At 43.6% G+C, this 24577-nt stretch overlaps 1 protein-coding gene across 1 annotated transcript in view; it reads left to right on the top strand.

Annotated features, from left to right (window-relative positions):
- The window catches only part of LOC117778088 (ephrin type-A receptor 3-like), an 86607-nt gene that overhangs the window by 47569 nt on the left and 14461 nt on the right, over positions 1-24577 (top strand). Inside the window, 7 exon segments of the mRNA XM_034613341.1 lie at positions 491-603; positions 1725-1887; positions 3837-3945; positions 17395-17425; positions 17427-17463; positions 18530-18655; positions 18922-19107. Coding sequence (XP_034469232.1) covers positions 491-603; positions 1725-1887; positions 3837-3945; positions 17395-17425; positions 17427-17463; positions 18530-18655; positions 18922-19107 — 765 coding nt within the window.

Below are 24577 nucleotides of genomic sequence, written 5' to 3'. Positions count from 1 at the left end.
TTGTTAACCTCATTAAGATCCCCAAATGTCAAAAGTGCTGCTCTCCACCACAGCACAACACACACATACATGTACATTTACACAAACACATGAAAGACACACAATTTCATCCCACTCGAGCATGTGCTCTGATGTGGGAGGCTTGGGTAGGAAGTCACAGGGCTTTGGATTTGCGCATTAATAACACGAGCAGATCACACACAAGGCACACGCATGTCACACATACACACATCGTAGAAATACTGTAATCACACATGTATAAAACACCTCGTGAGCGCTCTCATTAGCGGAATGACGCATTTCAAATATGAGCCGTTTGACTCATTATAGCACAGAGGGTATCCATCGCTCCCCTCGCCCTCACAGCCTGTGCTCTCTCGCTCTCTTTCTCTCCCTCTATTCATGCTTTTTCTTTCACATCTCGTTGAACTTTCCGTTCGCTCTTTGTCGCTCATGTTTTCACCCTCTTTTACCTTTTGTTTCCCTTCAGTGAGCGTTGTGCTGAAGGAGAGGCGGAGCAAGGACAGCGTGACTTTGGCCTGGCAGGGGCCAGAGAGGCCCAACGGGGCAATAGTAGAGTATGAGGTCATCTATTACGAGAAAGTGAGAAAGACCCACGCACAGTCACACACACACACACACACACACACACACACACACACACACACACACACACACACACACACACACACACACACACACACACACACACACACACACGTTTAAAGAGGCACTCCAATAATTTCAAGCATGATACGATCAAAGTGAACAGAAAGCCTGCATTACAGACCTGAGGTGAGGAGTGTATGGGTGTTTACCAGGCACGAAGCTGTTACCCTTCGTGACTGGTCGGAAAGATGTTATCAGTTTGGGTTATGGGAATTGTAGGATCCATCATTTCTGCAGCTTGAACTACACATTAAATAAAGGTAATTTGAAGGTTATTTAAAATGCTTTCCTTCTCCTCACCTAGATGTCATATTGGATATTGGTTTAGTCTGAGGGTGTGTCTCTCTCTCTCTCTCTTTTCTCCAATCTCTTTATCTCTCTATCTCCATCACCTTCTCCCTCACATGTCCCCTACTGCTCACACCAAGCCAATTAACCACACATCTGTCGAACCAGCCTCGTAAAACACGGCCAAGGTGATGAAATTAAGCGTGTGTGTGCGTGTGTGTTAGCAGGCATTAGCCGTAAAATAGTGTTAATCCGTGTTGTAGAGTGTCTTCCATTAGGTAGAGTATCAGCCTCTCTGCAGGGGATCAGCTTACTGACAGACACACTTATTCTTTATTCATCCTCCTACCGACACACACATATTTTGTAAGTGCATGCGCACGCACCTACAAGGTAATCGAGGAATGAAGCATAGTGGGACTTGAGTAACTGCATATTGGCCCCAAGTGCAGAGAGGATAAGATTTGGGACTTGGCAGATGCTCATGTGTAAATGCGACCAAATGGTCCAGTGATGAACAAATGAAAACTTGTGAGGTGTATTTGGCCCCGGGAGACATTTAGATTCAACAGTTTGAAGTTTCTATTATTTTCAGACAGCACTGTCTCTGGATACCACAGTCCATTCCTCGTTTTATAACCCTTCAGAGTATATCTATAATCTCAGCCCTTTTTCACCCACGGTCGTTTTATTTCTCAGACACTAAATATTATCTATGAAACTAAGTATTTAATTATCTCCTCCTTTCGCTCTTTTCTCTGCTTCAGAATCAGCGGGAGCAGAACTATACGGTTTTGAAGACTCGCTCCAACATGATGACAGTGGATGGGCTGAAGCCAGGGACCACCTACGTGTTCAGGGTCAGGGCTCGAACCGACGGAGGCTACGGGAGCTACGGTGGAGAGATCGAATTGGAAACCAGCCACGAAGGTAAAGGGATGAACAAAAACATATTTCTCTTTTGTTTGATATATATCTTATTGTTTTGGCGAAGAGTATTACCATGTTACATCAACTGCAGTCAGAGCCTGATTCATCGTCCTGCAATTTAAATCAATCCTCTGCTTGGTTGTGAAATAGCAATAGTATCTGAATGCTGAAAATCCTCCCTGAATACATATCAGGTAAAAGGAGACAACCCAATTTCATAACAAAGGAAAAATAATCTGTCTGCACCCGTCACAAATCATGGTCACAGACATCTGATATATTCTGCTGCCATTTGGTGGATTGGTTTTAACTTGACTGGTTTTCCCGGGCGACTTACATTTTAAGACTATTGCCTACGCTTGCAACTACAATGTAACGCCATGATCTGTGGAGAGCAACATTAGTTTTATTGATGAAGGACACTGGACACCTACATAAAGGAATTTGAGTTTGGATACCCGACCCAAGCCAGGTTGTCAGGACCCGATGAGTCGGGTCAGGTTTGGGCAAATCTTCTTGTTTTTGTTAAACTGCACATGCCTGAAAACCTTGTGCTTGGCTTGGGCTCGGATACAATAAGCAAAATGTCTGTTTTGTATATGGCTCGATCGAGTTTGGACAAAAACAAATTGCGACCTGAGAATGTATTCTGTAATTACTCTTTGGGAAAAGGGGGAAGCAGAGAACAAAAAGAGAAATCCATGCTGAGTTTGATTCAGCCCAGTGGGGACAGACAGCTCCAGGCATGCTGCGTTGTACCGCCGTCATGTTTTCAAGTTCTCTGTCACTCCTCCTTTTACTCCTTTGTTTGCTGTCATCCACTTTCATTATCGCTTCATTATCTGCTCCAGGACTTTCTGCTTTACAGGCCTCATAACGTGCTCTTCAATGTAAGCATTGATTCCCGCACAGGCAGGCGGAGGGGGATAAATCAGTTAATGTATAGCACTGCACTATAGATTGTCTGTGTAGCATACAGCAGGCACACATTAACCTACTAATCATTCAATAATCAATAAAAGTTGGGCTGCGTTTCTATTCCCATCTGGCTACAAGAACGAGGAATGTGACTATGAAACTGAATGGGACTTTGCCCACAACCTGCTGCTTGGAGCTCAGGATCCATGTCGAGTATCATTGTATACAGAGCTGTTGCTGAACCTTCATACAAGAGGGTCACAGTCAAGTTCAGTGCTGTAAAATACAGGATCTGACAGATTCAGCCGACCCCCTGGCAATCATCTCAAGGTTATCTAATCAGATCGATTCCATTGATTGTTATGGAAGGCTTGTGTATGAGTGCACCAGTAAATGTAATAGGAGATCAATGCTTATCTGTGGCTGCCTTGAGGCATTCGTTTACCTCCAACACACACATATTCATATATACAGTGCACTCACACAGACACACACGTACCCACTCATGCTTAGCTAAGCCAGATAAATGGGGTATTTGTTTTGAGTAATGGCTCGATAGGTGTGGCGTAAAAATCGATGCGTCTTTGCAGAAAGTTCTCGGCGGTAGCCTTGTTACATGCAGTGTTAACATATCCATTTGGACAGCGCGGCCGAACGGGAATGGTTTTCACGTCCACTCTCATACCCTCATAGGCAATGCGGCGAGGGAGAGCGCTTTTCATCAAGGACCTTACTTACTATTCCACCCACCCACCTCCCTTGCTCTCTTTTACCCATTTGCCGCTCTCTCTTTTTCCCCCCTCTCCTTCAACCTCCGTCTTTTATCTCCTTTTCTATTGCTATCATATTTCATTTCATTCTCTTTGCCACCGCCACACTCAGCGTCTCCCTTGGTGTCTTTTTTAACTCTCAGCCTCTCTTAGTCTTTTCATCCCTCACTTTACTACTGCACAAAAAACATCCCCAGCTTTTTTTCATGCTCCTTTATGCTGGTTTTAGTAAAACACTATATGCTCTTTGTCCCTGTCTAGATGTTCTGGCTATCGGGGACCCCAACCAGTCCACCATCCTGGCCGTGTCCATCGCTGGAGGAATCATTCTCCTCATCTTCCTGGTGACTTGCTTCATTGTCAGCGGCAGGTAGGGTCAACACTGAAGAGACACTGAGGCCCTCTACACATGATTGAGCTGCACCACAGGATCAGGCAGAGAGCACAGGGTGGAGTGTAGGTTTATATCACCAACATGTCGCAGGCAGCTGTTAAGTCCTGAGAAATTAGAATTTAAAAGAGGCTATTTCAAATTATGTATTTGAAGAAGGTAAAAGTAGAAGGTAAAAAGTATCCTAAATGCGTCTCCTGTGACCACTTGTGATCAGATCTCTCTTCCCGTGCTACATGCAAATAAACATGTCTGTCATTTGTGTTCACAAAGACCAAATTATGATGTTTTTACCCAGTTTGAGTTTACAGATGTGGCCGTTGTGTTTGTGTGTGTGTTGGCTGACAGTGACGGCTGCTGAGTAGATGGTCCTTCTTGTGTGGCTCAGGACGCATTTGAACACACACAGTGAAAATAATGTGGCCACATGCATCCCAGATCATCTCCTAATGTGGTCTGAGTGATCAGATCACAGGACACATGTGGACACATTTGGTTGCATCCAGACCTGTACTTAGCGCTGTCTACTTGTGATTGGATCAACCAGGTCTGAACAGGGTCGTACATTCACAGTCAATCTCTAAAGATTTGTGTTTAAAGTAGGAAACACTGGGATTGGGGCTGACAGTTACAGACAAGCCGGTGAAGCGGAAAGTATTGAGAGACATATTAACGCTTTGTCAGGTTTGGTCTTTTCGTGGGATTTGCTGAAAATAACAAGGCAGCAGAATACTCACAGCTCTGAGCTGGTGTTGGACGGCTTATATACACACTGTGAGCTTTCTTGTCTATTACAGCCAATGCTACTGACAGCTGTAATCAGATAGGGTCACCAAGAAAAATTGTACTTTCTTATTAGTGCTGATAGGTTTGCATCCACACTCTCCCATTAGGAAAACAATAGTTCATGAAGGTGCAAAGCTAATCTGCCACTTATCATATGTAAAAAGGTTTTGTGGGTAATGTTCATTTAGACACAATGGTTAACACACACACACATCCATACACAGGCTGGAGATCCCCCACATGGTCTAGTCCTCCGCCTCCTGCTGAGGGATGTGGGTGTACCAAAGCAGGGCCTTCAACTTTGACATTTATACTGCTGCTGAAGCCCAAGTAAAGGCTACGTTTTTCCGTATAAGAGCAGAGACTCTCTATGATCACTCTCTTTGAAGGTCAGGCTGCTGTTAATGCTCTGTTTCAAAGAAGGCCAAAAAGGAGAGGAAGATGAGAGGGAGAAAGGAAAATCAAAGAATGCCGGTTGGTAAAAGGTGAGGGGATGAAAGAATTGGAGTGAAAAAGCTCTTTGGATCAGTAAAAGAGGAACAATGGAAGAGGAGAGGAGAGGAGAGGAGAGGAGAGGAGAGGAGAGGAGAGGAAGGGATGACAGGCATCTGTGATTTACCGTGACCATAACTAAATGTTTATCCTCTATGAGCTCCGACTAGATTAGCGACATGTTAGGGACGGCACACAAACAAACACACACACACACACACACCATGCACACACTAATGCACACATGCTAAAAACATTAGTATTGATTCAGGTGATTGCTTATCAGGCTGAGTGCTCTATTCACTATTGACTAAGAGGGATGTAATTAGTAGAGACTGTCCTGTGTGGTGTGTGCACGTATGCACAAACACACACACACACACACACACACACACACACACACACACACACACAAGTATGGCAGGTGAACAGGAGCACATCAACATCTTTTTAATCAGAGGGGAATTGTGAGACTAAAAAAAAAACGGTACACTGTGTTATGCACTCACATGATGACAAACACACACTCACACTCGACTTATCAGGTTTCACAGGCTGAAGGGGCGTTAACTAGGTATTACAGAGGGGTCGATGCACCGCCATCAATTTCAGGTCCTCCTCTTCCTCTCTCGCCATCTGTTTCTGTCTTTTTTGAGTTTAGAGGTGGGAACGCTTGGGAGGAAATACTGTTGATTACTGCTTTCTATTAAACAACATATGCACATCAGTCAAACTGTGTGTGTGAGTGTAGCGGCGGAGTGCGTACAGTGTTTGTAACTGAGGGATGAAGCGAGGATGAAAGCCGCATCACTAGAGACACAGGAGAGATGGCAAAAGTGAGAGGGAGAGAACTCTGGGGGGTAAAACATAGGGACAGAAGTGGAGTAAAGGAGAGACACAAGTGGAGGATGAAATAAGAACGTATTAGAAAGGCACTGGGAATGACAGACTTCAGTGAGGAGAGCCGAGGAAGTGCATCTGAAGCATGTTTGCGCCGCTAGAGAGCTACATTTTGAGATGGTGTGAAAGATAGAGAGGGAGAAGAGGACAGCTTGAGAGGGATGGAGAGAGAACAGGGCAGATTGATGGAGGGAGAAGCAGAGCCAGCGGGGGTAAAGAGAGCGGGGCAAGGAGCGAAAGATGAAAAGGTAGATTAGAAGTGCGTTTGAAAGAGGTGGAGTGGGGGGGGGGTGGCAGAAGGGTAGGAGAGATGATGGGTGGGTGATTGCACTGTTGGGTGCAATAGGAGTTTCATGCTTCAGGTCTGAAAATAATGATTGGTCGGCCTCTTCTTGTGTTGTCCATACCTCATGCTTTTTCATCTCTTCCATCTTATCTGTCAATCAGTCCATTTTTCTCTCTCTCTCTCTCTCTCTCTCTCTCTCTCTCTCTCTCTGCTTCTGCTTTTCTCTTCATTTTGCGCGTCTTTTGGCGCAGCAGCTTTCATTTCCTGTCCCGTTCCCCAAATTTACATTCGGATGAAAAAAGCCCCGTCTAATGTATCAAAAATCTGATGTATTTGCTGAGACCAGTTCAATGTGGACAATGATTAAATTGGGATTGAAATTGACACCGGGAGGCAGCCAGGTTGAAATGATTTCCGCCAGACATTTCGTAAGGGCCCTTTTCCCCCCTAAATGCCAGCTGTTTAAATCATTCCCCCAATGTTCACTAGACTGGATAGAAGTGCTGGAGCCTTTTACACCTGGTAGAGCATATTTCGAACAGCCTGATTGAAGGTGTTTTTGAATCACTGAACTATAATATAACAATGTACAGTGCGCCCACACAGTCTCTCTGTCTTCCTCTCTCTAATATACACACACATACACGTTCCCCGCACTTCCTGCAGCCTTCGTTGGCAGCGTACTGAACAGCCATGCCTCATAAACGGGCTGATTTGCAGGCCATTCTGTTCTGTCCTGTTCTCGTTTAATAAAGTGCTGTTATGCTATTGTTACCGCAGGAGGGAAAACATGGGGGGGAAAAAAGCTGAAAGCTCCTCAGACGCGGCACGGCGCTGACAAATCACATCAGTTATTGCTGTGTGCGTGCGATTATTGCTCCGCTGCGCGTATATGCCTGCGTGCGTGTTTGTGTGTGAAGTTGGTGCTTTTTGTCCTCCTGAGGGTGCTTTGGCAGGCTGGCGAGCGATGGGAAGCTATAGCTGTCGACTGGCATGGCCATGGATTCAGCAGATGGCCTTTCACTCAAAAAGCGCTTTCTCCTTTGGTCCTCACTTTTTCTCGCTCCTTGTTAAACATGTTACAGCTTCTGGCTGCCAGCATATACGTATGTAGGCAGGTGTGTGTGTGTGTGTGTGTGTGTGTGTGTGTGTGTGTGTGTGTGTGTGTGTGTGTGTGTGTGTGTCTAATGATTCTCCACACTTATGCCCATGATCTCCTCCTCTGAATTGCTGCAGGCTTTGGTTGATCACCAGATTCCTGTGTGTTTTTCTTGATTTTAATGTGGGAGTTTTGGTGAGCCGTCAACATGAAGTTGTTCCATTTAGGTTTTTTTTTTTCTACCATCATCTGCTGTGTGTGTCTTAAAAAGCTGCGTTCACATAACCAACCCTGAACTCTTTTAGACACTAATCGAGGGAGCTGTAAATGTGAAGGCAAGCGTCTGATTCACTTGAACCAGACACTGGGCAGACTTTACCCTGCCAGCTCGATAGCATAAAGTTTGTACAATGTCCAATTGAGCCCATGTGTGAATAGAGCAGGTTATTGTCTGAATTTGCAGCGAGCGAGGGGGCGAGTGTTGATGACTTTTTTCTATCCTGCCTCATGGACGACACTCTGCGCTGAAACCAAACTGATTATTTCCAGTACGTGGGAACGTGTCTCACATGGACAATCTCTGGTTATGCTCTTCATGTGTTACAAAGTTCATGAGTGAGAACAGCTATAGTCTGCCTTCATGCATTACATCTGCCGCCAGAGCTGGAGATATTCAGCAGGGATTCATCGGCTGCAATCTGTTACAGAAGATGCCTGAAATTTTCCAAATTAGGAGTAATTCATTAGATACTTAGTATAAAATCAGATGTATAATTGACTAAATCCGGCTTTAAATCTTCATTGATTACTCTCCTGCAGGTTTAGTTTTTTATCAGAGATGGAAAAAAGGAGAAAAGAAAAAAACAGAGTTCCCTCAAGTTTGAGAAAAAACAACAATTTCTGAGCGAGTGAAAGGTCGTATGAGAAAGGCACAAAGGAAAGTGAGATGTCATTACGGGGCTGATTCTTACCGAAAGACTCCTTGGTCTCACTAATAGAGAGCGGCAACAGCTCTACCTTCCTAACACAATAGCACGTCCTGTTGTGCATGTTTGTGCGCGTAAGCTCTTTCACCTCCGCAGCATCTGCTGTGCAGCCCAGGGTTATTCTTAAAAACTTAATGACAGAAAAGGGGGGAGAGGAAGCCTGATTGAAAATAAATTAAAAGGGACGGGAAAGCACGCGCTGATGAAAACATTCTGTTGAGAGAGCAGAAAGCGGAGTAAAGAGGTTGTGAGAGAAAGAGGCCGAGGAACACTAATTGAGTGTGAAACAGCTCGAAATGTTCCGAGCGTGCCTGGCTGTTTGGATTTCAAAGAAGACGTGAGAAAACGAAATGAAAAAAACAGCAAAGACTGAAAGTAAGAGGAATTAGAGAGGGTTTTCTTTTTAGTTTGGATGTGAGAAAGAATTAAAAAAATGTTTTGTTTTGAACCACAAAATAACAAAAACAGGATATAGAAAAAAAAAAGGATCAGGAACAAAAGCACAATAATAAAGTCGTGATTCCCAAATATGGTGAATTTGGTGGGGGCAGTAATCAGCTAATGCGATCTCATCCCTGTGGGTGGTGTTGGTCTGTTTGCTTGATAATGGCGCTAATAATGATTTGGCAGCCAAAAGGATTTTGTGTATACCAACCGGATACAGAGCAGGCCAGTGAGCGGAGGTGTGTGTGGGCATATATGCAATGATGATGGTGGTGATTATGTGCGTAATGTCATTAGACAGATTTCTATGTGATGCTTGGATGCCGGTGCTTTCAATTACTGCTGCTATGCTTTCTAACATGTCGCCAAATACAGCTTCGTGTGCAGAACGTCTAGAAAGTGGCTCACAAACAGTGCAGCGATCGCAGCAGGTGCAAAAACTATTTCACAGAGGCTTCATGCAAATGAGCAGAGGTTGCAGCGGAAATTTATCAAATGTCCCACAAATATAAGACAAGGCTGTTTTAGGCTGGAGTTTTCAACTTTATAGAGCATTTAAATCCATTTATAGGATCCACACACACACACAACACTATATGAACATATGTGGAAATGTAATATGATCATGACCTAATCAAGTTGTGTCAGTGTAGTAATATCATTAGGGGAATTAGTTTCACGCTGATCTACACACGGATCTGGATATGCAAATATAAATACACACTTCTCTTAATGATGCAGATGACGTGCACCTCTGCCCCCCCCCTCAACCCCAATTCATCCTCTCTCATTTGACCTTCTCACCAGGTTGTTAAAAAGTCTGCTACATTACATCAATTACTGCAGCCCAGCTCCAGAGCCCCCCCCCCCCCCCCCCCCCCCCCCCCCCCCCCCCCCCCCCCCCCCCCCCCCCCCCCCCCCCCCCCCCCCCCCCCCCCCCCCCCCCCCCACCCTTCTCCTTTCCTTTCCTCTGCTCTGCTCTCCTTACCTTTCCTCTCCTCTCCTTTCCTTTCATTACCACTCTCTTTAATGAGCGGCAGCCGAATGAAATGCTTCCAAACAGGGTGTTAATGAAACATAGACAGATTTATTAGTCATAACTCTTCAGCTAATCATTTCCCCTTCCTAATAATTAGCCCGGGCTGAGTAAATCTTTTTACACTGTGGTCAGAAAGTGCTGAGCCAGAGCCAGACACGGCCGAGATGAGAGAGGGAAAGAGAGCGAGACAGATGGAGAAATCTTACTCACTTGTTTTTTCCTGAACACTCCGTTACATCACACGCACAGTTTGTTTGTTTTTTCATGCCGTTTTGACTCTTAATTAATTATCCGCAATCAGCTTTCATAAACCTCATTGTTATTAGCAACCGCAGCAGCGACTGCATTTGTTTTTTTTTCCACGTTGGAGACCGAGGCTTCATTTTGCTGTGAAATAATGAGTGAAATTAATCTATTGATTTCATTCCCAGTAATTATTTTTTATTTAATAGCTTGATATTAAATGGAATCAGCCATTATCATGAGTAATGATTAGAGCAAGATACCCACAGCAGGGTGCGTGAGGTGGGGAGGACGGGGGGGTGGAGGGGATAGATGTGTCATTTATTGTGTCATGCCGAAGGGGGTGACTAATGATTTACTGATTTCATTTTTCTAGTCATTCTGATTAGCAATGGGGAATATAATGCGGGGAGACGGGAAATGAAAGAGAAGAGGAAAGAAAGGAGTGAAGAGGAAAGGAAATGAGAGGAAAGGAAAGGAAGAGAAAACAGCATACGATTCCCTCTGACTCTTTCTTGTCTCTGAGTGTATCAATTTCCACTTTCGTCTTCAGCCGGCAGCCGGCCTCTAATCCTATAAAAGGCAGCCGCTCATATAAAGCAAACTGGGCGATACCAGCAGCTCAGAACGGCCCACACTTTATTAGCTCCTCCGTGTCTCAGGTCAGCATTAGTCCAAGGTATTCACTTACATGGAGATAAACCATGTCTCTCTCTTTAGCTGCTTTCAGAAATGCCGTAACATTTTTCTAGAGCAGTTGTACTTGAGAACGCAAATGTCTCAGTCAGTTGCTCAGGACATTTTTCAGAACTTTTCCTACCAGCCCCCCAAGTAAAATGTCTGGAATCCGAGTGAGCCCAAGTGAGAATACAGCAGAAAGATGTGAGATCAAAATTCACAGTGAGCAAGCGGACGCGTGGACGAGGTTCTAGCATGCGACTAATGCAAAACTACAAAATAAAGACAACAAGATTCAAGGGCTTTTGAGGACAAGGGCAGACGCCGGTTGTTGATGTGCTGTAAAAAATCAACATGCGATGTCGGTACAAAATTCTGTGTCATGTCCTGCCTCCTGCATGCTCTACCAAGCCCCCCCCCCCCCCTCTCCTGAAAGGCATTTTCCTGTTGGAGTGAACACATCTGACCTGGACGATCTCCTGCTGCCTTCTTCATATGTCAAAGTCAAACTCTGGAAATGATCCAGACTTTTTTTTTGAAAATGGCTGTGTGTCTGTGCCACTTTGTCACCAATACATTAACATCCACTGTGTTTGTCTCTTACCCGATTTAAAGTCTGGGTTCTGTCCCACTTAGTTCCAAGGTTATCCCACCACTCATATTTACCCTACAGCTCTCTCCTCTCCCACCTCCCTCTTCTTTCAGTGCATGATCAAGGTTTTTATTCTGTCCTGCCAAAGCTTCCCTTTGTTTGATCTCCTCTGTAGTCACTGTCGTCTCCCTGCTTTCCTTTTCTCTACTCTTTCACCTTGTCTCTTCCTCTCCGGCTCAGATATAGGGACTCCAGTGGCTCACCTGACATTTCTGATGAGATAACCCTTTTTGTAAGCTTCGGGCTGTTAACAGCTTTTACAACCCTCTGTCTGACAGAGGTCGTTCTCTTAATTACACACCACGCTGTCGAGCTGCAGACACCCCGGCAAACTAAAATAACAGAGGGAACGCTGGTTTTAATTATCAGAGGAAGTACAAATCAGCTCAACTCAGTGCAGTCAATGTTGTCTCCCTCTCTGTAGCCCAGAGTCAGGCTGAAGGGGGAATGGAAGCAGCAATCTTGCCTGAGGCTAATAAGCCAATACATGAAGACTTGGCATAACACTGACAATATCAGGAAAAGTGGAAGGCCTGCTTACTCACACATTTTGTAAAACTTTAAGAAGATTACACAATCAGGATGGATCACAGTGTGTTGTCATACAGGACGCAGACCACCTGCATCACCACCGGGTTGAAGACTTTATTTGTCATGTGCTCATACAGTGTTTGCAGTGAAATGCAGGGTGGCAAATCAAAAAGTGCAGAGTAACAAGATGAATAATAAAATAATAAAGGATAGAAATTAAAGAAGATTTATTTGAAAAATATATGTGAAGTAGGTTTTATAATGAAACAGTGCATATTGAGTAGGTTTGCAGGCAGGTTATTTCTACCTCTGCCAAAAAGGTAATAAACTCCATCAATGACTTTTGTTTTCATCAGCATTTGTTTGATAGTTGTTAGTTAGCAGGGTTACACAAAAACCACTGAACTGATTTACATGAAATGTTGTGGAAGGGTTGGGCACAACCCATGAAAGAACCCATTCAATTTTGGAGTGGATGAATTCTTTTCACTTTCTTTAATGTGGTGAGATAGGGGGTTAGCCTTGGGGGAGGTATATGCTGTCTGACTACCCTTCTAGTGTTTTCTTTGCTGTTTGTCTGACTGTTAGCAGGATTATGCCAAAACTACCTAACCAATTTTATTGGAACTTAGTGGAAGGATGGGGTATGGGCCCAGAAAGGGGGCAGATCTATCTATCAGGGTCAAGTATATAACAATTGATATTCTCGTAGTTGTAAAGCAAGTGCAATTATAAATGCACAGAATTCACAATATTCTAGATAAGGTGGTGGATCTACAGAGGATCGAAAGACAAAGTTCCTCATCAGGAGATATGTTCAGTAAGTTTGTACTGTCCGCCTAAAATGTAGTCAGTAAAGAGGTTGTAGAAGTGATTACATTCCTTCTGAATTGAATATTTTGGCAGCTGTGTCTGTAATGTTTGTGGTCGGAGCTATCACCTGACAGGAAGACAGACTGTAGTTCAGTGTTCAGTATCGAGTGGACTGAATATTCCAAATTGTCTGTTTGGCTGAATTTGAGCGTATTGATCTGTCGTGGGTTAGCTTTGTGATGGACCGCCGACCTGTTGAAGGTGTTTCCTTGGTTTATGGGAATGCAAACTGGGAAAGAATCCAACCTGTGGATACCTTGAGCAGGGATAGAGTAAAAAATAACTATGAATGAATATGCCGTTATTAAGCGATGGAGTAAATGAAGGTGTAAATGCTACTCTTCCTCACCGACTGCCTCTCATCCTCTCAGATTTACTGTTGCCTTGTGGTTTAGTCAAGACCGTGTACACACCATTCTTTTTCTCTGCCACAGCAACACTGTTGACTGACTCTTCTCTTTGTCTATCGAGTCTTCCTTTTCTTACTCTCCTTCAGTTTGAGCTATGTGCTGATCCATGGAGCCAGTATTCAACATTTCCATCCTTCCTTCTTTTACACAGATTTTTTACGTAGAGCTCCTTCTTATTCCATCACTGCTTTATCTTTAGCTTCTGTTGTCGCAGCACAAACACACTCTGACCCCTTTTCTGTCAACCATTCTGTACATCAACCTTCGAGTTTCCATCCCTATACTTCCCTTCTCTCCCCCCACTCCCCCTCCATCTGATTGCTTGTTAGTTGGTATGCAGGCTTGGACCCCCATTGTGTGTTCTTGCCTGTCAGCACTCTCTTTTTCCATCTCCCTCTCCCTCTCCCGCTCTCCGTTTCTTTACTTCTCTCTCCAGTGCCTGATGTCCATTCCCTCTTTCAAAAAAAGAAGAGCTAAGACAAAGAGTGGAAGACGGGGCCTGTTGGGGGATGGATAAATGGATGGAAACAGCAGGAAGAAAAAAAAGAAAAGAGGATATGTGGGTTATTTGATAAGGGAATGTTTTCACTAAAAGGAAGAATTAAGAAAAGAATAAACCACCCCCGAGATAAAGGGCAGCGAGGGAGAGGAAGAGAGGGGGAAACTGGGGGAGGGGCTACGGCGATAATAATATATGGATGGAGTTCTGTGAAGGTGGAAGCTTGCTAGCAGAATGACAAATGGGTCTCGAGTGACAGAGCATTATATTAAAAAGTAAATTGATATGCAAATGTAGAGTGTGTGGCTTTGGAGGACAGGGATAGCCTGTTGTCCTCAGTGAGGTGGAACAGAGAGAGAAGTGTGAGGCCGGGTGTGATACTGATACCGCACTCCATTAACGTGTGTGTTTTTGCATGATTGGTGCATGTGTGTGTGCTTTAAATCTGCATGAGCGTGAATCTGTGTGGGTGGGATGTGTATATTCACTGTATGAACCAGCAGCAGTGCATAGTGCAGCTGGATGGCTGCTAAATGGAACAATGGTTTCCCCCTGCAGTGACGGAGAGAGTGCTAACTCCACACTGAAGTCGAGCAGGATAAAGAAGCAGCGAGTGGCGAATGTCTCTTTACAAAACCTGTTCCGGCTCAAGGACCTATGAATGTTCATACCGTAAAGTAAATACCTGTGGAATACAAATCCATATCAGAGAGCTAAACACTCACCAAGACTGTTTTACAGAACCATCTTATCTGCAGCTGCCCTAAAGCCTGAAAGGGAAAAGCTTTACGGAACATGCCATGGCTGCAACCTTGTCACCAGCAAAAGACATTTACCATTTTTCCATGACAAACAAAGGACACAACCAGGGGTTCTCACTCTGCGACTCATTTGATGTTATAGGTTAAAGCTACTTTGGCGTTTTTAATTAAAGTAAAAAAATGTCGATCCAACCCATGTTGCTCTTCCAATCATTGACTTTGCGAATACTTAACCACAACTGTTAACAAGAAAATCTCCCCATAACCTTCAGCTTTCAATCATATCACACAATCGTCCTCGTCAGATGGAGTTTTAGAACTTGTCATAGAATCCTTTCATTTTTCTGACCTCTCCCAACTCTCACCCATTCTGAATAAAAAATTCCTTTTTGTTTCATGAACCTGTGAAACCGTCAGCACAATCTTTTCATTAACCTTTGAAACCCTTTAACGTTGCCTCAACATAAACACAAAAACATAATTCACATTTTAGATGCCAAGAGTAAAGAGGATTTTGCATGGCATTGACAAGTTTGCAGATTAATTCAATGATAATAATAATTTGGTCAACGTAACTTTTCCTAAGCACTATTTTCTGTTTCAAATATATTGAACATTAATGTAATTTCCATTTACATCATGGGAACACTGAAGATCTTATTGTGGGATGGGACAAATATGGGATTGGCCCCCCCGCAGTCCTGAATTATTGAAAAGTTTTTGAAATATACATTTCATACACACACACACACACACACACACACACACACACACACACACACACACATACACACATACACACACACACAGCCGACGCAGCTGGCGAGGGGAAACAAAAGCCACAGCCATGTCAGGTTTTGCACCATGCTTAAGACTGCAGCGCTAATGATTCATGACACTTCTAACTGGAGAGGAGAAATGAGTCGCTCTGTAATTACTATGGAAATGTGTTCATCTCCCATCAGACACACACACACACAAACACACACACACACACACACAGCAGTGACGGGGAAGTGTTTCAAACATCGGTCTTGATGTTTCGCAGAGGTGCAAGTGTGTGTGCATGTGCATGTGTGTGATTGTGTGTGTCCATCCCCACAGGATTATCACACATGGAGCAGAGGTGTGACCCATGTCCCCATTCCCCATATGCTCTAAACACATGCCCCAAAGCATTGTGTGTCAAGGGGGTTATGATGGTCCCTTGGTGTTTGACTGGCTTCAGCCCAGCTGATAACCAGGTGGGGCCCAGCTCCCCTTTCATTAGAATATTATGCCCCCTCCTCTTTATCCCCAAACACCAGCAATGAGTCTACCCCATGTGTGTATTCCCAAAACAGCCTATTGATGTCTGGGTTATACCATGCATTCAGCTGTGTAAAATCAACAGAAGGATTAAACACCAAACTACTGAGATTTACTGAGCCTGCCGAGGCCCCCACCTTTTCTCCTTTTCTGTCCCTCTCTTATTCTTGGCCATAAGATGTTTTTCTGTATCTGGTCTCACTATTCTTCTCTTCTACTATTTTTTTGTCTTTGTTTCATGTCTCCTCGCCCTTTTCTTTATCTTTCTTTCAGTCTCCTTTTCTATCCTTTCCTGCTCTGTGGTGCTTCCCCAAATCAGATTCCCAGTTACTCCTGGCTCTTAGCCCAAATCAATTTGTCTTCATAATGGACAGACATACTGACTGGTTAGTGCTTTACCTGTGCAGCAGTCAAGAAGGAGAGGAGAGGAGGCCATAGTATTAATGTCATGTTTAGTACCTTATAATATAAAACACACGTTACATTTTATGTTTTTTGGCCTAAAATTTTTCTTCCAAATTTAAGAGAGCTGTAAATCTCAGAGACAGAGTTAGCCGCGGGTGATTAGAGCTGTTAAACACTGTTTAAGGCTGGAGCACAACAAAGTGGAGAGAAAATACACTGACACAAACATAGGGCACCACAGCATCCAGCAAGACACACACATACACACAAACACACACACTGGCAGCAACCCCCCTGTGAGGTCTGTAAAACAGAATAAGTCTAACACTTCCTCGCGGCTGGACGCCAGGATTGAATTGATCAATTCGTCAATATTCTGCTGTGGCTGTTGAACTGACCCGCGCTGCAGGGTGTGTGCACAAGGGGGTTGGGAGAGGGCATAAAAGGCTGTGTTTGTGACCCATGATAATGTTAGAGGCATTGGTTAAAGGCCAGAGGGGAGATTAAAAAAAAGAGAGGGGGGTTTTAATGCAGAGGTCTGCCTCTATGGGGACATCTGTGACGCGCGCACACACACACACACACACACACACACACACACACACACACACACACACACACACACACACACACACACACACACACACACACACACACACACACACACACCACACACATTTATTCACTCAATAACTCACTCACTCATCCTCAGGCATAACAGCTCAGAGGGAAGTGTGGAATCGACAGAGGAAAAAGAGGAATAGTTTGTTTTTGTTTTTGTCTCCTCCAGGCTTGTCTTAGATAGAGGAGTGGGGGCGTGCGGAGAAGAGGGAACTATCTAGTTGTTCATACAAACCACTGTCGGCTGTGCACGGAGTAGTTTGGGACTTTCCTGGAAATGTTACACAGTAGCTTTTTAATATAGAAAACACATGCAACCAAGATTATGTGATCCTTCATACGGGAGGGAAATATTGTTGTGCAGTATGTGTGCTTGAAGAATAGGATAATCTTCCACCTTTGCATTTCTTTTCAGGCACTGTGGATATATCAAAGCCAAGCAGGACCCCCGATGAGGAGAAGATGCAGTTCCAGCACGGCCGAGGTGAAGACACATGCATTTATACAAATGGAAACACAAGCATTCACGCCTACACACACATGGTCCAATACAAGGTTCTTGTCTTTGTATCAGTTTTCACATTTAATCCCATTGGTTTTGGTTTCCCATAGCAATTAGGGGAGAGCACTAAAGACTTTTCATGACATACGTGGTTTGTAGAGAGACGTGCATCGGACGTGGCTCAACTTCCTGCAATTGGGCCGAAGGTCTGATCAAACAAACAAAACCATGGTTCAATTTGATACAGACCAGACCACCTCTTTTAGTCAGACTGTAGGTGTGAAAGCATCATTAAATACTGTCATTTCCTTCAGCAAATTGAAGTTGTATTTTCAGTGTTTCAAACTTTTTCTTATTTTTAAATTTAAGTTTATGCTTAAGCAAGCACCCCCCCCCACACTCACATAACATGTCTTTAGCCAAACCTCACACTGCACTGAATCACAGCACTGACTGTATTTATGGCCGTAAACAACAGACACAAGGATGAATATTTTATCATTTTGAACTCAGCTGAACCATTCAGGAGCAAAAGCACTCTGAAATGGCAGCACTCTTAAAAATGACTGTTCACATACAACACCTATACTTCGTTTACACACCTTCATATGTATCATAGGTAATTACACAGTTGCGGCGTATATAACATAGCACGGTTCTCTATCTCTGTATCACTGTGGTTAAACCACATTGTTTCACACTTTCATGCACAAATGTTTGCTGGCAGAGTGAAGCTCCTTATGGGCTCCTGTTAAAATTATGAGTCATTTTAACACCATTGCTAACATAGTAGTTATGTGTTTTATTATGTAATAATTTGTAATGTCACTCAAACACAGCGCCCACACTCAAGCTCACATTTCAACAGGCGCAAACATAAAGGAGGAATTAGTGTCAGCTCCTGGAGAATACTAACTATTTATCTTTATTCTTTAGTATTATGTATTCACTTTTTTATTCTTTAATTATTAAATACTGAGTCAAAGCTGAATATGATATAATTCATTTAGCATTAACCTGTCATCTCCTGATTTCTCCACTCCTGAAGTTAAGCTTCCAGGCAGCAGGACCTACATCCATCCTCACACCTACGAAGACCCCAACCAGGCTGTAAGAGACTTTGCCAAAGAGATCGATGCTTCCAATATCCGCATAGAGAGAGTCATTGGAGCTGGTGAGTTGGCAGTGAAACAGCAGTGGGCTGTATTAATAACTCAAAAGAGTATTAAAAATTGAACTTGTGAATTCAAAGAACTTAAACTGTGGTTCATTTCAGGGATTCCTTTCAGTCGTATTTACATGCTCGGACAGTCTACCTTATTTCTGGAAACTGATAAATAAATATCTAAGAAGCACCTTTAAAATTAAACTATTTTGGTCATGTAAAATAATTTCTCATAAATACAAGCTTGTATCTTCTCCCTGTGTGTGTGTGTGTAGGAGAGTTTGGGGAGGTGTGCAGTGGTCGGCTGCGTGTGCAGGGAAAGAGGGAGATCTACGTGGCCATCAAGAGTCTGAAGGCGGGCTACTCTGACAAACAGAGGAGGGACTTCCTGTCCGAGGCGTCCATCATGGGACAGTTTGACCATCCGAACATCATCAGGCTGGAGGGCGTCGTGACGAGATGTGAGTCTTATAAAACCACATCGTCCTGCATGGGTGGGTGGGTGATTGAAGGAGGTGTGTGGTCTGTGTACTTTCCCTTTTCTCTTCTCTGTATGTGTGGTGTAATAATGGTGTGCGAGTGTGTGTGTGTTTCACACATGCATGTGTGAGACACAGCAGAGCTGATGGCGATGTTGGCGGTGATCCTTGATCAGATAAAAGAGCCATTACCATGGTAACAAACTGATGACGCATGGCAGTGTACATGTGAATGGCGTCCATCCGCAACCCAAACAGCCACTTGTGTACTTCACATGATTGTGTAAGGCAATTAGAGCGGGTTTTTGTTCATGTAGGTGAGATAGACATCCTGGTTCAACAAAAGAGCTGATTTGTTATCGTTGGGTCTCGCTCTCTCGATCTCTCAGACACACGCACACTCACACGCACGCACACGCACGCACACACACACACACACACACACACACACACACTATCCTGCTCTCCTCTAATGTCCCTATCTCACTCTCCTCTCTCTCTCTCAGTCAGTGTCCATCTAATCTCCTTGTTCTTCTCTTCTCTACCTCTATTGCTTTCACTAAATCTCAGAGTACATCAACACTAAGCCACATAAACACGTCCTTTTCACCTTTTGGATTTCATCTCACATCCGCACTAACAAAGCACACACAGCTCGCTCTGCTTGTTTTGACCACTTTTGTTGATCCAATCTCCAAGAACACCGGAGCTTTTACAAAATTGAACAAAGAAATACGGAGGAAAGCTGAATCCTTGCTCTATCTAGACATCCCTACGTTCAGGACCAAACAATAGACAGTCACTATGAAACCAAAATGCAAAGCTTGGTTTGTTATTAGTTGACATATAGCAGCAGAGATAGATTTTGGAGGGAACAGATTGAAAAAAAAACATGTTGCATTATAATCATCATCATCAACCTTGATTTAAGTTTTCACTATGAAAAACAATTGGCATCACCCACTTCTTAGGTAATCCACACTGAAAGAATCTACTTCCATGTGATTTAGTTCCATAACAGTTGGATGGTTGGTGATCTTTTGCTTTTACCGCTAGAAATCGAGTTGTGACTGATAATAACCAAACGTGTCAGCATCCTCATTTCCAAATGTCTCAGTTTTTACTCAGGCATATTATCGCGCAGCCCTGGACATTTCAAACCAAAACTGGCCCAGCAGTGCTTCCAAACTTCTCAATTTTTGCCTTTGTGTCTAGACAATGTGGTTTGATTCAGCCTCCATTGGAATAAATTACTTTTTGTCACTGTTGATCTAACAATGCCTGGTATTTAGCATGTGGCGCAAGTCTGGATTATTCCCTTTTTGAAAATAGTATATCCATTAAGAGTCACGGGCTGTGTGGCGATTCATTTAAGTAATTCATTCTTCCATCCCTAATTTTAAGTGTCAAAACAAGGGATCGCTTAGAACAGGTGTTGTCACCACAGCTGTATGTTCAGCGCAGTAGCACCTCGTTAACACGTGTTTAACATTTAATACCTGCGATCAAAGCCCTGCTTCCTGCTCATTCTGACACCAGAGACGCCTGTGTGGACATGTAACCTTTTCACGCATAAAATGTGTTTTCACATCAGCTGGCCTCCCTCTTCCCTCGTATTCAGCTTCCTCACTGCCACTGGTCTGACACCTTGTTATGCACTTGTTTGTCAGGAGATCTACAGGTGAGCAAAAAGCACAGAGAGAGTTTGTACAAAGAAATAGAAATGTAAACATGCAGGTAGACCAATAAACCTCTGCCTCCCTGCTTTCTCCCTCTGTCACACGTGCACGCACACACACGCGCACGCACACACATACACGCAAAGATTTTTAGTCCATCACACAGTGGTTCTCAGTGGCACTTAGGCCAACAACAAAAGAGCAAATGCATATGCATGGGCTTTTATCATGAATATTAATAATTCATAAAGTTAATTGGATGTGTTTTTTAGCCTCATGAATATTCAGCAGCAGGCATATTAACAATGAGACCCCTCTGCATTTCTTATTCATTTCCTTTCCTCCGTCATCCTCTCTCTCTCACTCTCACTCTCTCTCTCATTGTCGAAAGGATGCTTGATGCTTAATGACTGTGACCTTTGGTTCGCAGGATTCAGGCAGTTTGCAAAAGTAATGCAGCAACAAACAAATGGGTTTCTTTTATTCTGACAGGCCAACACGTAATTATGGCACTTTCTTTTCTCCTTTTTTTGGCACACTCTATTCTGATTCAAAATACCCCAATACATTTACAAATTGCTGCCTAATACTGTACATTTTCTGACAAGGGACAATAGCACAGCTAAACTGCAGAACCCTGGCTTGACAAGCAAATTTCTTCCATAAAACAAGGAGCTCTTAACTTCTCTGTTTTCTGTGATTAAAAAAGATGTGTGTCCATGTTGTGTTTATGGCGTATGCATGCAATGAGTGTCTGTGTCTACTTCTACATGCGTTTCTTTCTGTGCCTCTCCTCTCACCTGTCTTCACGGCACATTGAGAAGCTGATAGAGCTCCTCAGAAACAAATCTCACTAGCGGAGCAGTAATTTCACAGGTCACAGCCCAGGGTGTGTATGTGCGAGCGAGGGGGTGAGAGTTGAGATGGGTCAATAATTCCTTCAGGCTTTTTTTTTTTCTCCTCTCTAGCACCAGCTGGTCCCTTCACACCGCCCTCAGTCTAATCAGGCAGACTGACCCTGACTGCTCTGGGCTCAGGTGTTGGACTGGTTTGTGCGAGTGGGAGCAGCAGTAAGATCAGCAATGGCAGAAATAACTCTTGTAGTAAAATCAGCCCTAGTAGTAGTAGTAGTAGTGTTTTGTGTGATGATTAATCCAAAACCTAAAGATGATTAGTTGAGTAACACTTAAGTAGAGATGTTCTCATACAGATACTGTAAAATGCCGGGTCGGACAGAGAGAGCTAAGTGATTCTATTGATCTAAAACCACATCTTTAAAGTATATTAGTTTCACCCAGATAAAACTGCAATTTTCTTTTCCCGGAAATCACTATTGCTCTGCTGCTACAAAAAAGCTGTTGCAGCAGTGGTTGGTCGTGTCGCCTTAGCCAGAGATAGATAAAATATTTTATGCTGGAAAGTCCTACACTTGAAACTGTGTTGTGTACCGTATGCAAGACTTCACCAGGGGTGGCAGTAGTGTGGCCAATTACAACACTAGCAATAAGCATTTGAAGAAACATCACATGAGAGATCACTAGGAGTTCACCTGAGCCAGGACAACGATGATAGAAATCATCACTTCCATACAGGGTTAGTACAGGAAAACACAAAACACTACCAAAACAGTGACCACTCCTGAGTACAGTTCTGAATGCCAAGTTGCAAACTGAATCCGTGTAAGAACTCGTTCATCCCATCTTCCATCAGTACCACTGTCTCATAGCTTTTAGTTGTCCGCAACTGTATGATGTATTTATATGATGTGCACTATTTTGCTGTATGTTGTATAATGCAGCAGCTTGGAGCCCAAGACAAGTTTATCTTTGGGACAATAAAATTTACCTTAAGTAAAATAAAGTAAGATAAAAGATTAAAGGAGCAAGAAATGACATACAACAACAGTACAACAACATAACAGCAGTTCAAAAAGATTGCCTTATCTTGCAAGGACATATTCGGATTAGTAAAAACTAAAGTCTGTGGCATGAAAAGGTCCAAATGGTCTGTGGGGTTTCCTGCAGATTCCCCAGTGAGATCTGACTGTTTTCAAGCTGTGCAATTATCCAAACAGTCAATTAATTAGAATAATCACTTAAGCTCTGAAGCAGAACAGTGCAGGAAGCAGTAATGCTAGTTGATAGTTGTAGTTCTTGTTCTTGTTGATGTGAGAGAAAAAGTAGTAAAAGTAACACTGTCAGCATTGTAGTATTTATAGTAGCAATAAAAGTACAAATGGTTGTATTGGCATGAATTACTTTTGGATGGGCTTCAATGTTAATACAAACTTACCCATCAGGACTCATGACACTGTGGGGACAGAAATTGAGGTCCCAACAAGTCTAGACAGTTTTTTAGGGGAAAGACTCGGCTTCTGGTGTTAGGGTTTAATTGTGATAGTTAAGGTTAGTAAGTAGTTAGTGAGTGAGTGAGTGAGTGAGTGAGCGAGCGAGCGAGCGAGCAAGCGTTCTAAACCTCATAAGCCTCAAGCACCCGCCATGTGCCACTCTAATAACCTACTCCGTTGTCTGTCACCTGATTGTTGCTATTGTCATGCTAATTAGAGTGCCACATGCAGAAAAGGAGGGGAGAAAAAATAGATCTCTTTTCTTTATCTGTCTCTCTACACATCAGGAGAGTGCAGCAATCTGCCCCTTTTTTCCTCCCACCCTCCCCTTTCCCCTCCTCCATCCCCTTATCTTCCCTTCATCTCCCCCTTCCCTCATTTTATCCATCCGTCCTTTATGTGTTTTACAATCACTGCAACAATCGGCTCGTTTGGAAAACCCTCAATTACCAAGCTCCATCTCATCTGCCCACACTGCACACACACGCGCACACGCACACACACACACAGAGTCACACATATACCCAACGATTCCGATTTTGAATATGTATGCAGATCTTGAGACAAATGAGGAAGAGGAGTAACAGGAGGGGAAAGTGGAGAAAAGGTGACGATGGTAGCGGGATGTAGGGGGGCCAGGGGGGAGATGGATGGATGAGATAGGATACAAGAGTGAGGAAATGATAGAAGATGAGGCTTGAGAACAAATGAGGGCGAGAGGGGGGAAAGATGTGTGCGAAGATTTGAGGAAAAGAGGGGCGGATGGATGAGGGGAGAGACGGCGAAGAGACAAACGTGAGGAAATGAGCGGAGAAGAAGAAGCGAGGGGGGTGGAGTGTGCGGTGGTGCCCAGGATAAGGTTATTGAGTTTCTGTCTTCCTGTTTCTACGCACCCCTGCATCCTTACATGGCACTTCCCAGAACAGAGATCTGTACTGTGTTAAAAGCATTGTATCATTTAGTTCAGACCCTTAACATTAATCAATACAGCAGTTATTTCATTTTCTCGTTTGTACCTTGGGTTGCCTCATTCAATAATGTGGTAATGTGGCCCACCGGTGCGCTCGCACACACACACACACGCACGCACGCACGCACGCACCCACGCAGTGATAGCCACTAGATGTAATTGTCAAGATGTATATACAGAATCTACGACTTTTGTATACATCCACACCAACACACAACCAAACAGCCTCTCATAATGAAATGTCCCAGATATACTAGAAGTGTTTGATATCACTTTCATGCACATACACAGTAATTGACACACACGTTTGTACTTCTATCTTAGGGAGGACACTCATTGACATAATACAATCCGTAGCCCCTTACCCTAACCATCCACATTAAATGCCTAGCCCAAACCTAAACCTAATTCTAACCCTAAAACCAAGTCTTAACCCACAAACAGCTCATAGAAAAA

This window comes from Hippoglossus hippoglossus, chromosome 17, assembly GCF_009819705.1.
Source record: "Hippoglossus hippoglossus isolate fHipHip1 chromosome 17, fHipHip1.pri, whole genome shotgun sequence".
Classification (NCBI taxonomy): domain Eukaryota; kingdom Metazoa; phylum Chordata; class Actinopteri; order Pleuronectiformes; family Pleuronectidae; genus Hippoglossus; species Hippoglossus hippoglossus.
This window is presented reverse-complemented; position numbering and strand designations above follow the sequence as displayed.